The 16586-nt window shown below is 38.8% G+C and overlaps 1 protein-coding gene across 1 annotated transcript in view; it reads left to right on the plus strand.

The window, feature by feature from the left end:
- The window catches only part of LOC122231472 (60S ribosomal protein L10-like), a 140927-nt gene extending 135563 nt beyond the window's left edge, over window positions 1–5364 (plus strand). Inside the window, exon 5 of the mRNA XM_042959597.1 lies at window positions 4663–5364. Within this exon, the coding sequence (XP_042815531.1) occupies window positions 4663–5364 (702 nt within the window). The remainder of the gene's footprint in view (window positions 1–4662) is intronic.
- The last annotated feature ends 11222 nt before the right edge of the window (window positions 5365–16586 follow it).

The following is a 16586-nucleotide window of genomic DNA, read 5'->3' on the forward strand; positions in this document are numbered from 1 at the left end:
AACCAATAAGCTGGCCAAAAAAATGAGCAACACGATTAATAAACTGTCTTCACAATCATGGGTAGAACTCTGTTCCCAACAGAAGGATTATTTTCTTTCAAGCACATGGGAACACTTCGGAAATGACCACATGTTCAGCTATTAAACTCATCTGAACATATATCAAAGAATTAATATCAAACAGTCCATGTTCTCTGATAAACATGCAATTAAGTTAGAAATGAATTTTAAAAAGAAGTAACTTTTAAGAGTTCAAATGTAGAGAGGGGCACCTGGATGGCTCAGTCAGGTAAGCGTCCAACTTCGGCTCAGGTCATGAACTCAATGGTTCATGAGTTCAAGCCCTGTGTCAGGCTCTGTGCTGACAGCTCAGAGCCTGGAGGCTGCTTCAGATTCTGTGTCTCCCTCTCTCTCTGCCCCTTCCCTGCTCATGCTCTGTCTCTCTCTGTCTCTCAAAAATGAATAAATGTTAAAAAAAAAAAAAACTTTTTTTTTAAAGAAAATGAAAGAACATTACTTGTTGAAGTTAACATTTTATGATGTTAACATAATCATACTAAAATCTAACCAGAAATAAAAACGGGAAATAAAATCAAAATCCAATATGATTATCATAATAAATATTTGCTCTCAATATGATCATCATAGAAGCACTAAAGGACTACTCAAAATTAGTGGTCATGGATTTAAAATGCTTATTTATTTTGAAAGAGAGAGAGAGTGGGCATGTGCATGAGGGAGGGTGGGGTTAGGGGAGTGGTTGAGATGGCTGTGGGGAGGGGCAGAGAGAGAGGGAGAGAATCCTAAGCAGACTTCCTGCTGTCAGTGCAGAGCCCAAGTGGTCATGAATTTAAAGTGAAATCACTCCTCATGATTTTATGTTTCTACACCTACATTTAGTTTTCACAAATGCAGGTGCAAAGTATGTTGGGTTAGACTTAACTAAGGTGGTTTTCCCAAACAAATTGGAAGAAGCCAAGAGGAGCAAAGCTGCTGAGAACATAAAAAAGGGAGTCATTAGAATGACAGGCCACAGATTCTGTTCTGAATAAGGAAGGAAGAATGGATAGCAGGGGAATGAGGGATGATTTAAAAAAGTATGAAGATCAATGATCTGTAGTCCTGGTGGGGATGAAAAGCTGATTTTATCAGTAATCTTGAGAGGTAGGAGAGGTCATACTTATGCATGAAGCTACTGAGACTCAGGTATGTTAATGTTCTTTTCTAAAATGAGTATAATGCAGTAAATAAACAGAAGAACTTTCACTCCAGCCTGAATAGTTTGGCTCTAACTCCTTTTCCTGGACCTGCAAAATTATTCTGCAGCCCTGTCCAACACTGATTTGCTGTAACTTTCCTAGCTATCGCAAGCTCTCAGGGATTAACTCTCACTTAGGGTCAGTTTAGGATTCCTACATCATCAGTCAGACCCTGATAAAGTTCCGATTATATTGTTATTTTTGGTAATGATTTAAATTCTAATTCGCTGAAATAAATGTTTTCAGGAGAGAGGAAACATCTCTTTAAGAAAATAAAATTAGTTCCATGGCCATAAAATATCCATAGTGAATAAGGATGGAGATTGCAGCCCAACATTCCCCAATCCCTTTATATTCTAGCACAATTTAACGTTCCTCCAAACTTACTCCTCTTGGATAACCCATTCGCAATGTTTCCTCTCTCCTTTTTGGGATGTTAAATTTTGAACACATTATTTACTACCTGCAGTTTTGCTGTTTCTTCATTCTATACAACAATTTGTCTGAAAAGTGCCAAGAATCCTCTTCCCTAAGTGCCTATAAATCTCCTCATAGTGTCTATTTGTCGGGTAGCCCTCCTCCCCCTTGCTAATCTTACCAAGAATTCCTTCAAGGTCATCAAACTTGAAATATGAATTTATAATCATTATGTAATAAGATCTGGGGAAACTTCAGGGGGATACAAGGGAGACTTGTTTGGACTTTTGGGGGGGGGTACAAACTGATATTTATTCTTCTGCCAGTATCAATAAATAAGAGCAGGTGCAATTTATGTGTGTGTCATCATTCAGAAAATTGACAAAAATGACTACCAAGTTGTCTCTTAAGTAAACCGGTTATCATTTAGGATCAGGGTCAGAACAGGTAGAGTGGTTATGTTGATTTATCTTCTAAGTTGTGTGCCACGTTCTCTGATCATCAGTTTCCTGAGTGTGACCTATCAGCCTTGAGAGACACCCTTTCAAGTAAACAACACCAGCACATTATGTCTTTGAGCGGCTTCATCACAACTGTAAAACAATAAATCAAGAGCAAATTCCTCCTAAACTTATGTTGCTAAGATATTATGGTGAGAAAACAAGAAGTACCCTGGAGAAATTAAAATAAAATACTTTTTCATAATTGGAATGCAAAACTCTGTCTGTCCTCAGTGTCCAAATTGCTGTCCTAAAGAGAATCTGTGTTTAGAAAATACACTTGTTATCTTAGTATTTTCTCCTTTTTTATCACTCCTAAAAGGCCTTATTTGCCCTTGTTTTTATTTCTCTTTCCCTATTCCACCATATAATTTTCTCTTACACTTATTTATTTTTGATTTCTCAGTAGTTTACCCTACTTGATTTTCTATACAATATTGAATTCCTGCCAGTTCTGTAAAAACTCATTTCAGATCGCTTTAAAGTGTGATTTTTCTCAAACCCCAGATGCAATAAATGTGAAACACTGTGCCATGTGGAAATTCCAGTCACTGCATTTGTTTGGTTAAGACAACTTAATTGCTTGCAGAGCCAGCTCCAGTTTCAGCTAAAACAAATTCAATGGCTGTTGTGAGTAAGGTGAGAACAAAAAAGAAATAATATATCACCTGTCTGCCAGGGGCTCTTCACGGCACCTATCATTGGCAAGAAGTCAATGTTAGAGGGAGGGGTGTCAAAGAGGGTGAGAATAGAGAATGGAAAACTAATGTTCCTATGAAATTATTGCTGAACCAAAGGTAGAAAAATCATATCAGTATCAAGCAAACTTTTCAGATAAGAGACAGTTGCACAGAAGAGGCCACGGAGAGACGTTATCACAGTAAAATGTATTTAAAAAGAGAGAAAGACATTCTTTGTTCAAAATCTGAGTCTCTAGAGATATCAAATCAAAGAGATCTGATAAGCTGTGGCTGAAGTAGAAGCAAGTTGACATTGCCCAAGATGTATAATTTTTTAATGTATACATTGTTTTGAAATCTCATTATGACTCCCCTCTAACTCAGAAACTTCTATTGTGTATTTAAGAGAAGATTGAGGTTAGGAAATGAGAAATGGCTTGGCCCAATCCCAACCAAACCACACAGATCCCACAGGTAAGGGGGCATGGTACAGATAGATGTTGATGAGAGAACCCCGATGCCCACTGGAACTTTGTATCTTAAGACTATCTCCCATGTACAGGACTTTAGGGCAATAAAGGGGACTATCAGAGAAATCTTAGGGAACCAGTATGCCCACTTTGGGCAAACAATATATTTTGATAGGCTGTGCAGATTTACTTCCACTGAAGGTCATGCTCAAAAGAAACCATAATGTTCAAATGGGTGATATTGGCAAGAACTGTGCCACAGGGGCCAAATGACAGCAGCACATGTCTTTGAGAATAATTCTGGGCTCCTTCCACCCAGCAGTCCCTAAGGATATTGTTTTATCTCTATCATCCAGTGGGACCTGTGAAAGCCTGGAGCATTAGAGTTCCCTTTTCAAGTAAAGTACTTGAAAAATTAATCAAGGAGAATCCATAAATTCTCTATCTAAAATGAGTTGATATTAGATAGCAATTTGTATAGCAGTTCACTATACAAATATCTTTGAAAAGATAGTTCAGAAAATAAGGGCATCTAGCAATTCACCGTGCAAGACATGTAGAAACGCAAAAGACCATAGAGAAGAATGTCCCCTACCACAGCCTCTCACTGAATGGCTGTCCCAGAGATTAATATTTATGTAAACAGTATCTATAGGGCAAAGCAAGAACCCCCATCCCACACTTTCTATACTCTCAGAGATTGTCGGAAAAACATATATTCCAAATGCAGTCCTCGGGGCCTGTTGCAATTTCTATCTCCTCATGTACTTCTCTATCATTTTGTAATAACTGAGTGGCTCTATTTCGTAGTAGAATGCTCCATATTATTTACTGAGTCTTTTTATCTGATGGGCATATTGTCAAGCATTCTATGTGACTTATATCATTTAAGGTTTGCATTAAGGTTATAAATGAGATATTATTATCCCTATCTTACAAAGTAACAAGATTTTCATTCAAGACTGTATGGTAAATCTTCTCTGTGACCTACATACACACTCACACATAAACACCCGCACAAACTTATACACATACTCAACCTACCCCCACTGATACCCCAAAAAGAGTTGATAAAATTTAAAAAGAAACACTATAAAGATGTAGCCATTCTCAAATACAAAATCAATACCTCTATGCACGGAAAAAGTAACAAAGCTATATAAAGCAGTGAGTAGGACTAAAGACACAGCCTCCTGGGCTCCACATATGAAAGCAGGCAATGGAATTTAGGTACTTGAACTGAAGGTACTCCCATACGGTAGGGTTTCAGAGCCAAAACCATTGCTTAAAACAGGGGTCCTACTCTTTTTCTTAAGCATGACACTGAACATCCTAGTGTCGCCATGGGCCACTGCCCTGCCCAGCGTTATTGTATTGTAAGAACAGGCCATATCCAAACTCTCCCTTCTGCAGAGATGTCCCTGGTGCCAAGATCCACATCTTTGACCTGGGGCAGAATAAGGCGAAAGTGGATGAGTTCCCACTATGTGTCCACATGGTGTCAGGTGACTATGAGCGGCTCTCCTCTGCAGCCCTGGAATCTGCCCATATATGTGCCAATGAGTACACGGTGAAAAGCTATGGCAAAGATGGTTTTCACATCCAAGTGCGGCTCCACCCCTTCCACGTCCTCTGTATCAACAAGATGTCCCATGTTGGGGCTGATGGACTCCAGACAGGTATGCGTTGGTGCCTTTGGAAAGCTCTGGGGCACCAGTGGCCAGGGTCCACCATTGGCCAAGTCATCATGTCCACCTGTACCAAGCTGCAGAACAAGGAGCATGTGATTGAGACTCTACTCAGGGCCAAGTTCAAGCTCCCTGGCTGCCAGAAGACCCATATTTCCAAGAAGTGGGGTCTTACTAAGTTTAAAGTGGACAAATTTGAACGAATGGTGGCTGAAAAGTGCCTCATCCCAGATTGCTGTGGGATCAAATACATACCTAATTGTGGGCCCCTGGACGAATGGCAGGCTCTGCACTCATGGGAAACTCGGCAATGCCCCAATAAATCCTACCTCCTGCAAAAAAATAAATAAAAAATAGAGCCCTACTGGTGAAGAGGACTTCAAAAGGTGACCATTGTCACAGAATGGAACTTAGATAGAGCTACATTTTGATAGAACCATAAAGGGCAAAAATTCCTTCCTTCCAGCACTGAGGCTTAGATGACCAGTGGTTCAGTAACTAGTCTGTGATATGCACGGTACCAACACAGGCCATAAAGATGGAACATATGAAACAGTCCCAGAGGGGCCACTGACGAAGGTAAGTAAAAACTGAGATGAGGAAGGGGCATTTGGGTGGCTCAGTTGGTTGAGTATCTGACTTGATTTCAGCTCAGGTCATGATCTCATGGTTCGTGAGATCAAGCCCTGGGTCAGGCTGCTTGGGATTCTCTCTCTCCCTCTCTCTCTGCCCCTCCCCTGCTTATTCTCTCTCTCTCTCTCTCTCTCTCTCTCTCTCTCTCTCTCTCTCTCTCAAAATAAATAAATAAATGTTTAAAAATTGAGGAAAAAAAAAGGAGAATGACAAATAGAAACTAAAACAAGATGATAGACTTAAACCCAGCCATACTAGTAAGTATATAAAATTTTAATATGATAAACACTCCAATTAGAAGAGAAAGATTTTCAGAATGTATTTTTTTAATCCAAGTATGTACTGCCTAGAGTAAATATGCTTTAAATATGAAGATATAAATGGGTTAAAAGAAAAAAGACGGAAATATATATACCGTAAAAACATTAATCAAAAGAAAACCAGTATGACTTGATTAGTGTCAAAAGAGACTACAACACACAGAAAATTTCCCAAGATAAGTAGAGGCATTTCATATTGGAAAAATGGCTAATTTATCATGAAAACAACAATGCTTAATGTATAAGAAGGTAACACAGACAACCAAAGTAAGTGAAACAAAAATTAACAAAATTAAAGGGAGATAAAGATCCACACTCATGATCAGAGACTTGAATAGTCCTCTATCAATCATTGATATAACAACTAGACCAAGAAATAAATATAAATTTTAAAAAAATTTTTTGAATAACACTATCAACCAGCTTGTCTTAATCATATTATAATGCGACACATCCAGCAGCTACAGGATACACAGCATCTCAAGTGCACATAGAATATTCACCATGATAGACAACATGATAAGCCATAAAATAAGCCTCGAAAACTATCGAAGTATTGAAATTATACAGTATGTTTTTGACCACAAAGGAGTTTAATTAGAATTCAACAACAATGATGTATCTGGAAAATTTCCAAATATTTGACAATTAAGCATACACTTTTTAATAAGCTAGAGGTCAATAAGGAAATCACAAGTAAAGTTAAAAAATATTTTGAACTTAATAATAGAAACACAATTTGTCAAATTTTGTCAAATGCCACTAACGAAGTGCTAAGAGGGAAATTTATAGCTTTAAATGTTTATATTAGAAAATGTTGAAAATCAAAGATGTAACCTTTTGTCTAAAGAAGCTAGAGAAAAAAGAACAAAATAACCTAAGTTAAACAGAAGAAATGAAATGATAATGGTAACAAAATAAAAATAAATAAAATTATTTAAAAATCAATAAAATAAAAAACAAAGAAAAAATCAAGAACAAAATTTGTCTTTCTGAAAGATAGTAAGATTGATAAATTCCTACCAATTCTGAGCACAAAAAAAAAGAAAGAAAACATAAACTATCATTAGCAAGAGAAAAAAACAGTATATTAATAGACATTAAAAATATACCAAGAAAATATAATTAAGACATTTAGACCAATAAATTTGACAATGTAGATTAAATTGACAAGTATTCTGAAACACACAACTTATCAAAACAAAAACAAGAAGAAATAGACAATCTATATAACATTGCCTTTGTTAAAGAAATTAAATCAGTCATTTAAAATCTTCCTAAAAAGGAAGATCCTGCCCAGATGGATTCATTCATGAATTCTATGAAACACCGAAGAAAAAGAAAATGTCAGTATTATTCACACACTTGTGGAAAATAGAGAAAGAAGGTACACTTTCCAACTCATTCTGAAACCAAAAATACCTTAAAACCAAAATCCAACAAGGACATCACAGGGAAAGAATATGATAGTCGAATATTCATCATTCATACAAACGTCCAAATACCTAACAAATGTTAACAAATCAACCCAAAAGAATACTAAGAAGGATAACACATCAGGAAATGAGGGATTAATTCCAATAATTCAAATGGAGGAACTATATATCTCAATAAATGCATTAAAAAGATAATTCAAAATCCACCACTGTTTCATGATTTTAAAAATTTTCAGAAAACTATAAATGAAAGGAAATATCTTCAATTTGATAGACGATTGTTGCTTCACAAACTGGCCCCATACACGGAAGGGCAAGGAAAGATCAAAGAAAGAAGCAGACCACTACTCCAGATTGGTCAGTTGCATGGCTGCAAGATAAGTGGATCTCTGCACTCGCTGGCCAGAATCTTAAAACTTTATATAAAGGCTTTAACTGGGTTCAGAATAGAATCCAGAAATAGGTGGGAGAGGTCAGCAAGGATTTCTTAAATCAAATCCAAAAAACTCTAAACATAAAAGAAAAATTATAAAGTGCACATTAAAAAAATTAAAAACTTCTGTTCATCAATAGACATTAAGAAGAAAGAAAAAACAGGCTAGGATAGGAGAAAATATCCACAATATATACATTCGATAATATGAATTTTGTAAATCAATAACAAAAGACTGACAACCCAATTAAAAATAGGCAAAAGTAGGGCGCCTGGGTGGCTGAGCCACCTCTGACTTCAGCTCAGGTCACGAACTCGTAGTTTGTGAGTTCAAGCCCCACTTGGGGCTCTCTGATGTCAGCTCAGAGCCCACTTGGTATCCTCTGTCCCCTCTCTCCATCCCTCCCCTGAGCATGCTTGTACACGCACCTGCACATGCCCTCTCTCTTTCTCTCTCAAAAATGAATAAACATTTTAAAAAATGGGCAATACATCAAACATGAGTATACAAATAAAAGATGATATGCAAATGAAAATATCTTTCAGATGATAGGCCACCAGTGAAATATAAGTTAAAATGTGTTGCTCCACACCCACTAGAATGGCTACCATTAAATTGACTGACTATAAAAAAAGGATGTAAAGCAATTATATCTCTCCTTTATAGCTGGTGGGAGTATGAAAACCATTTGTGGAAACTATTCAGTAGGTTTTTAAATAAAAGTATATACACACCTATGATATAGAAACTCCACTCTTGGGTATTTATTAAAAAACACCATATGTGTGGGTGCCCTGCTTTCCAAGTGAAGACAGTATTTCAAAGAGGTAGTTATCAACTGTATCGAATTCTGATGTTTCGAGCAATATGAGAACCAAATTGACCATTGCATTTAGGTAAGCCATTGAAACCTAAATAATATTAAATAACTTAAAGTTAGATACAATTATTAAAAGTTATTTTGTTTAATGACAAATATTTCAATTTTGAGTACAATTGCATTGCAATCTATTTTCCATTTTTCTGCTGTGTAAGTTCATGTCAATATACATTGGAGGAAAAAAGGATATAATGTTCCTCCTAAAATTAGCTAATATACTCTTTTAGTGTTTCCATAATAATCAAGCCATTTACCTAATTATCATATTATTTTAATATCCTTAATATTCAATGTTTGCACAAAATTTTTTTTTCAATATATGAAATTTATTGTCAAATTGGTTTCCATACAACACCCAGTGCTCATCCCAAAAGGTGCCCTCCTCAATACCCATCACCCACCCTCCCCTCCATCCCACCCCCCATCAACCCTCAGTTTGTTCTCAGCTTTTAACAGTCTCTTATGCTTTGGCTCTCTCCCACTCTAACCTCTTTTTTTTTTTTTTCCTTCCCCTCCCCCATGGGTTTCTGTTACGTTTCTCAGGATCCACATAAGAGTGAAACCATATGGTATCTGTCTTTCTCTGTATGGCTTATTTCACTTAGCATCACACTCTCCAGTTCCATCCACGTTGCTACAAAAGGCCATATTTCATTCTTTCTCATTGCCACGTAGTATTCCATTGTGTATATAAACCACAATTTCTTTATCCATTCATCAGTTGATGGACATTTAGGCTCTTTCCATAATTTGGCTATTGTTGAGAGTGCTGCTATAAACATTGGGGTACAAGTGCCCCTATGCATCAGTACTCCTGTATCCCTTGGATAAATTCCTAGCAGTGCTATTGCTGGGTCATAGGGTAGGTCTATTTTTAATTTTCTGAGGAACCTCCACACTGCTTTCCAGAGCGGCTGCACCAATTTGCATTCCCACCAACAGTGCAAGAGGGTTCCCGTTTCTCCACATCCTCTCCAGCATCTATAGTCTCCTGATTTCTTCATTTTGGCCACTCTGACTGGCGTGAGGTGATATCTGAGTGTGGTTTTGATTTGTATTTCCCTGATAAGGAGCGACGTTGAGCATCTTTTCATGTGCCTGTTGGCCATCCGGATGTCTTCTTTAGAGAAGTGTCTATTCATGTTTTCTGCCCATTTCTTCACTGGGTTATTTGTTTTTCGGGTGTGGAGTTTGGTGAGCTCTTTATAGATTTTGGATACTAGCCCTTTGTCCGATATGTCATTTGCAAATATCTTTTCCCATTCTGTTGGTTGCCTTTTAGTTTTGTTGGTTGTTTCCTTTGCTGTGCAGAAGCTTTTTATCTTCATAAGGTCCCAGTAATTCACTTTTGCTTTTAATTCCCTTGCCTTTGGGGATGTGTCGAGTAAGAGATTGCTACGGCGGAGGTCAGAGAGGTCTTTTCCTGCTTTCTCCTCTAAGGTTTTGATGGTTTCCTGTCTCACATTCAGGCCCTTTATCCATTTTGAGTTTATTTTTGTGAATGGTGTGAAAAATTGGTCTAGTTTCAACCTTCTGCATGTTGCTGTCCAGTTCTCCCAGCACCATTTGTTAAAGAGACTGTCTTTTTTCCATTGGATGTTCTTTCCTGCTTTGTCAAAGATGAGTTGGCCATACGTTTGTGGGTCTAGTTCTGGGGTTTCTATTCTATTCCATTGGTCTATGTGTCTGTTTTTGTGCCAATACCATGCTGTCCGGATGATTACAGCTTTGTAGTAGAGGCTAAAGTCTGGGATTGTGATGCCTCCTGCTTTGGTCTTCCTCTTCAAAATTACTTTGGCTATTCAGGGCCTTTTGTGGTTCCATATGAATTTTAGGATTGCTTGTTCGAGCTTCGAGAACAATGCTGGTGCAATTTTGATTGGGATTGCATTGAATGTGTAGATAGCTTTGGGTAGTATTGACATTTTAACAATATTTATTCTTCCAATCCATTAGCAGGGAATGTCTTTCCATTTCTTTAAATCTTCTTCAATTACCTTCATAAGCTTTCTATAGTTTTCAGCATACAGATCTTTTACATCTTTGGTTAGATTTATTCCTAGGTATTTTATGCTTCTTGGTGCAATTGTGAATGGGATCAGTTTCTTTATTTGTCTTTCTGTTGCTTCATTGTTAGTGTATAGGAATGCAACTGATTTCTGTACATTGACTTTGTATCCTGCAACTTTGCTGAATTCATGTATCAGTTCTAGCAGACTTTTGGTGGAGTCTATCGGATTTTCCATGTATAATATCATGTCATCTGCAAAAAGCAAAAGCTTGACTTCATCTTTGCCAATTTTGATGCCTTTGATTTCTTTTTGTTGTCTGATTGCTGATGCTAGAACTTCCAGCACTATGTTAAACAACAGCGGTGACAGTGGGCATCCCTGTCGTGTTCCTGATCTCAGGGAAAAAGCTCTCAGTTTTTCCCCATTGAGGATGATGTTAGCTGTGGGCTTTTCATAAATGGCTTTTATGGCGTTTAAGTATGTTCCTTCTATCCCGACTTTCTCAAGGGTTTTTATTAAGAAAGGGTGCTGGATTTTATCAAAGGCCTTTTCTGCATCGATTGACAGGATCATATGGTTCTTCTCTTTTTTTTTGTTAATGTGATGTATCACATTGTTTGATTTGCAAATGTTGAACCAGCCCTGCATCCCAGGAATGAATCCCACTTGATCATGGTGAATAATTCTTTTTACATGCCGTTGAATTCGATTTGCTAGTATCTTATTGAGAATTTTTGCATCCATATTCATCAGGGATATTGGCCTGTAGTTCTCTTTTTTTACTGGGTCTCTGTCTGGTTTAGGAATCAAAGTAATACTGGCTTCATAGAATGAGTCTGGAAGTTTTCCTTCTCTTTCTATTTCTTGGAATAGCTTGAGAAGGATAGGTATTATCTCTGCTTTAAATGTCTGGTAGAACTCCCCTGGGAAGCCATCTGGTCCTGGACTCTTATTTGTTGGGAGATTTTTGATAACCGATTCAATTTCTTCGCTGGTTATGGGTCTGTTCAAGCTTTCTATTTCCTCCTGATTGAGTTTTGGAAGAGTGTGGGTGTTTAGGAATTTGTCCATTTCTTCCAGGTTGTCCAATTTGTTGGCATATAATTTTTCATAGTATTCCCTGATAATTGTTTGTATCTCTGAGGGATTGGTTGTAATAATTCCATTTTCATTCATGATTTTATCTATTTGGGTCATCTCCCTTTTCTTTTTGAGAAGCCTGGCTAGAGGTTTGTCAATTTTGTTTATTTTTTCAAAAAACCAACTCTTGGTTTCGTTGATCTGCTCTACAGGTTTTTTAGATTCTATATTGTTTATTTCTGCTGTGATCTTTATTATTTCTCTTCTTCTGCTGGGTTTAGGCTGTCTTTGCTGTTCTGCTTCTATTTCCTTTAGGTGTGCTGTTAGATTTTGTATTTGGGATTTTTCTTGTTTCTTGAGATAGGCCTGGATTGCAATGTATTTTTCTCTCAGGACTGCCTTCGCTGCATCCCAAAGCGTTTGGATTGTTGTATTTTCATTTTTGTTTGTTTCCATATATTTTTTAATTTCTTCTCTAATTGCCTGGTTGACCCACTCCTTCGTTAGTAGGGTGTTCTTTAACCTCCATGCTTTTGGAGGTTTTCCAGACTTTTTCCTGTGGTTGATTTCAAGCTTCATAGCATTGTGGTATGAAAGTATGCATGGTATAATTTCAACTCTTGTAAACTTATGAAGGGCTGTTTTGTGACCCAGTATATGATCTATCTTGGAGAATGTTCCATGTGCACTCGAGAAGAAAGTATATTCTGTTGCTTTGGGATGCAGAGTTCTAAATAGATCTGTCAAGTCCATCTGATCCAATGTATCATTCAGGGCCCTTGTTTCTTTATTGACCATGTGTCTAGATGATCTATCCATTTCTGTAAGTGGGGTGTTAAAGTCCCCTGCAATTACCGCATTCTTATCAATAAGGTTGCTTGTGTTTGTGCGTAATATTTTTATATATTTGGGGGCTTCCATATTTGGTGCATAGACATTTATAATTGTTAGCTATTCCTGATGGATAGACCCTGTAATTATCATATAATGCCCTTCTTCATCTCTTGTTACAGCCTTTAATTTAAAGTCTAGTTTGTCTGATATAAGTATGGCTACTCCAGCTTTCTTTTGGCTTCCAGTAGCATGATAAATAGTTCTCCATCCCCTCACTTTCAATCTGAAGGTGTCCTCAGGTCTAAAATGAGTCTCTTGTAGACAGCAAATAGATGGGTCTTGTTTTTTTATCCATTCTGATACCCTATGTCTTTTGCTTAGAGCATTTAGTCCATTTACGTTCAGTGTTATTATCGAAAGATATGGGTTTAGAGTCATTGTGATGTCTGTAGGTTTCACGCTCGTAGCGATGTCTCTGGTACTTTGTCTCACAGGATCCCCCTTAGGATCTCTTGTAGGGCTGGTTTAGTGGTGATGAATTCCTTCAGTTTTTATTTGTTGGGAGGACCTTTATCTCTCCTTCTATTCTAAATGACAGCCTTGCTGGATAAGGGATTCCCGGCTGCATATTTTTTTCTGTTCATCACATTGAAGATCTCCTGCCATTCCTTTCTGGCCTGCCAAGTTTCAGTAGAGAGATCGGTCATGAGTCTTATAGGTCTCCCTTTATATGTTAGAGCATGTTTATCCATAGCTGCTTTCAGAATTTTCTCTTTATCCTTTTATTTTGCCAGTTTCAGTATGATATGTCATGCAGAAGATCGACTCAATTTACGTCTGAAGGGAGTTCTCTGTGTCTCTTGGATTTCAATGCCTTTTTCCTTACCCAGATCAGGGAAGTTCTCAGCTATGATTTCTTCAAGTACACCTTCAGCAGTTTTCCCTCTCTCTTCCTCCTCTGGAATACCAATTATGCGTAGATTATTTCTCTTTAGTCCATCACTTAGTTCTCTCATTTTCCCCTCATACTCCTGGATTTTTTTTATCTCTCTTTTTCTCAGCTTCCTCTTTTTCCATAATTTTATCTTCTAATTCACCTATTCTCTCCTCTGCTTCTTCAATCTGAGCCGTGGTTGTTTCCATTTTATTTTGCAGCTCGTTTATAGCATTTTTTAGCTCCTCCGGACTTCCTCAGTCCCTTGATCTCTGTAGCAATAGATTCTCTGCTGTCCTCTATACTGTTTTCAAGCCCAACGATTAATTTTATGACTATTAATCTAAATTCACTTTCTGTTATATTATTTAAATCCTTTTTGATCAGTTCGTTAGCTGTTGTTATTTCCTGGAGATTCTTTTGAGGGGAATTCTTCTGTTTGGTCATTTTGGATAGTCCCTGGAGTGGTGCAGAACTTTTGGGCACATCCCCTGTACTGTCTCGAATACCTTGCATTGGTGGGTGGGGCTACAGTCAGACTTGATGTCTGCCCCCAGCCCACCACTGGGGCCACAGTCAGACTGGTGTGTGCCTTCTTGTCCCCTCTCCTAGGGGCAGGATTCACTGTGGGGTGGCGTGGCCCGTCTGGGCTACTTGCACACTGCCAGGCTTGTGGTGCTGGGGATCTGGCTTATTAGCTGGGGTGGATCGGCAAGGTGTACAGAGGTGGGAAGGGCAGGCTCAGCTCACTTTCCCTTCAGTAATCCACTTCGGGAGGGGCCCTGTGGCACGGGGAGGGAGTCAGACCCGCCGCTGGAGGGATGGATCTGCAGAAGCACAGCATTGGGTGTTTGTGCGGTGCAAGCAAGTTCCCTGGCAGGAACTGGTTCCCTTTGGGATTTTGGCTGGGGGGTGGGCGAGGGAGATGGTGCTGGCAAGCGCCTTTGTTCCCGACAAGCTGCACTCTGTCGTCCGGGACTCAACAACTCTCCCTCCCGTTGTCCTCCAGCCCTCCCGTTCTCCGAGCAGAGCCGTTAGCTCATATCCTTCCAGATGTCAAGTCCCTCTTGCTGTTGGAACACACTCCGTCCAGGCCCTCCGTTTTTGCCAGCCAGACTCGGGGGCTCTGCTTGGCCAGGGGGCCGCCCCTCTGCCCCAGCTCCCTCCCACCAGTCCGTGGAGCGCGCACCACCTCTCCACCCTTCCTACCCTCTTCCGTGGGCCTCTTGTCTGCGCTTGGCTCCAGAGACTCCGTTCTGCTAGCCTTCTGGCGGTTTTCTGTGCTATTTAGGTAGGTGCAGGTGGAAGCTAAGTGATCAGCAGGATGCAATGAGCCCAGCGTCCTCCTAAGCCACCATCTTCCTTCCTTTTTTCCTTGCACAAAAATTTAGCAGCTTTCACAATCATTGATATTTACATTTCTCTCTTTTAGTAGTAAATTTACACCTATACTCCCAAGTGACTCATGAGAATCTCAACATAGAAAGCATTTAAGGAGATTGTTTTCATTTCACGCATACTTATAGTTGAAAGTAAAATTTTTAGATAACGATATAAACCAAATTAAATTCTTTGTTCAGTCAGTCATATGGTTATGCTGGTGAGATAAGATGGTAACTTCCATGAGCATATCAATATGCCAGAAATTACTTTAAAATGAGCATTTAGCTCTCTGGCCTTCCTAAGAGCAAGTGCACCAACAAAGAAGACCTCCATGGAGAGTTGGCTGGGGCTAGGCTGTGGAAGGCCTGACATATCACCCCAGGAACCTGCCTTAAGTATTGTGTGAGTGGGTAAATTGGATGACCTTTAAATACCTCCCGCTTTGAGTGTTTATAGCTCTATGATTCTAAGATTATTTCTCTCTGGGATCATTATTCAGAAGAGAAAGATGTTATATGAGTCCCAGCAAAATTTTACTAAGCACTTAAGGAAACCATCTATCAGGCATTGCCTCTCCAAACCATAGAATAGTCTCCAAAGTATTTGAAAGTGAAAAGTTATGACTCAGTACCCAAGAAATACGGGTAGAAGGATAAATAAGAAAGTCAATTATCTTATAATAATTTTTGTGGGTGGTTTTGTCCTATGTATTTGAGCCATGCACATCTTAAAGTAATCAGTCAGTGTATAACAAAGTAGATTGTTCCCACACTGTTCAATTATCAGCCATCCTGGGCTTGACTTCTGCCCTCCGGATCCTGCAGCTCCCATAAACTCAAGACACACTTGAATACAAAAGCCAGTATTGATCCCAGAAGCCCTGAGACCCAGTTATACTACATGGAACATCACAAAGCAGCCCTGGACTAGAAGCCAGATGAACTATATTTGTTATACAAATAACAACTTGTTATACAAAATAACAACTTTGTTATACAAAAAACAACTCCTTTGTTTTTTTTAATTTTTTTAATGTTTATTTATTTTTGAGAGAATGAGAGAGAGAGAGAGAGAGAGAGAGAGAGAGAGAGCATGAGCAGAGGAGGAGCAGAGAAATGGGGAGACACAGAATCCAAAGCAGTCTCCAGGCTCTGAGCTGTCAGCACAGAGCCTGACGCAGGGCTCAAACTCACAAGCCACGAGATCATGACCTGAACTGAAGTCAGACACTTAACCAACTAAGCCACCCAGGTGCCCCTATTTTACTCCTGGTGAGTATTTGTTACAATAGAAAAGAATATTCTCTGAACCTCAGTTTATTTGAACCCTTTTTTTATTTAACACCTTTTCTTACCTCCACTTCCAACAGTTCTTTGAGTCCCTTGAGGAACTCAATGCAAAATGAACAAGAGTTTTAGAATTTCTAAAAGGAGAAGGAGAAGGAGGAGGAGGAGGAGGAGGAGGAGGAGGAGAAGGAGAAGGAGAAGGAGAAGGAGAAGGAGAAGGAGAAGGAGAAGGAGAAGGAGAAGGAGAAGGAGAAGGAGAAGGAGAAGGAGAAGGAGAAGGAGAAGGAGAAGGAGAAGGAGAAGGAGAAAGAAGGAGGTTTTATTCAAGCCCAAGTTAAGA

The sequence above is a fragment of the Panthera tigris genome, chromosome D1 (assembly GCF_018350195.1).
Source record: "Panthera tigris isolate Pti1 chromosome D1, P.tigris_Pti1_mat1.1, whole genome shotgun sequence".
Taxonomy (NCBI): Eukaryota; Metazoa; Chordata; class Mammalia; order Carnivora; family Felidae; genus Panthera; species Panthera tigris.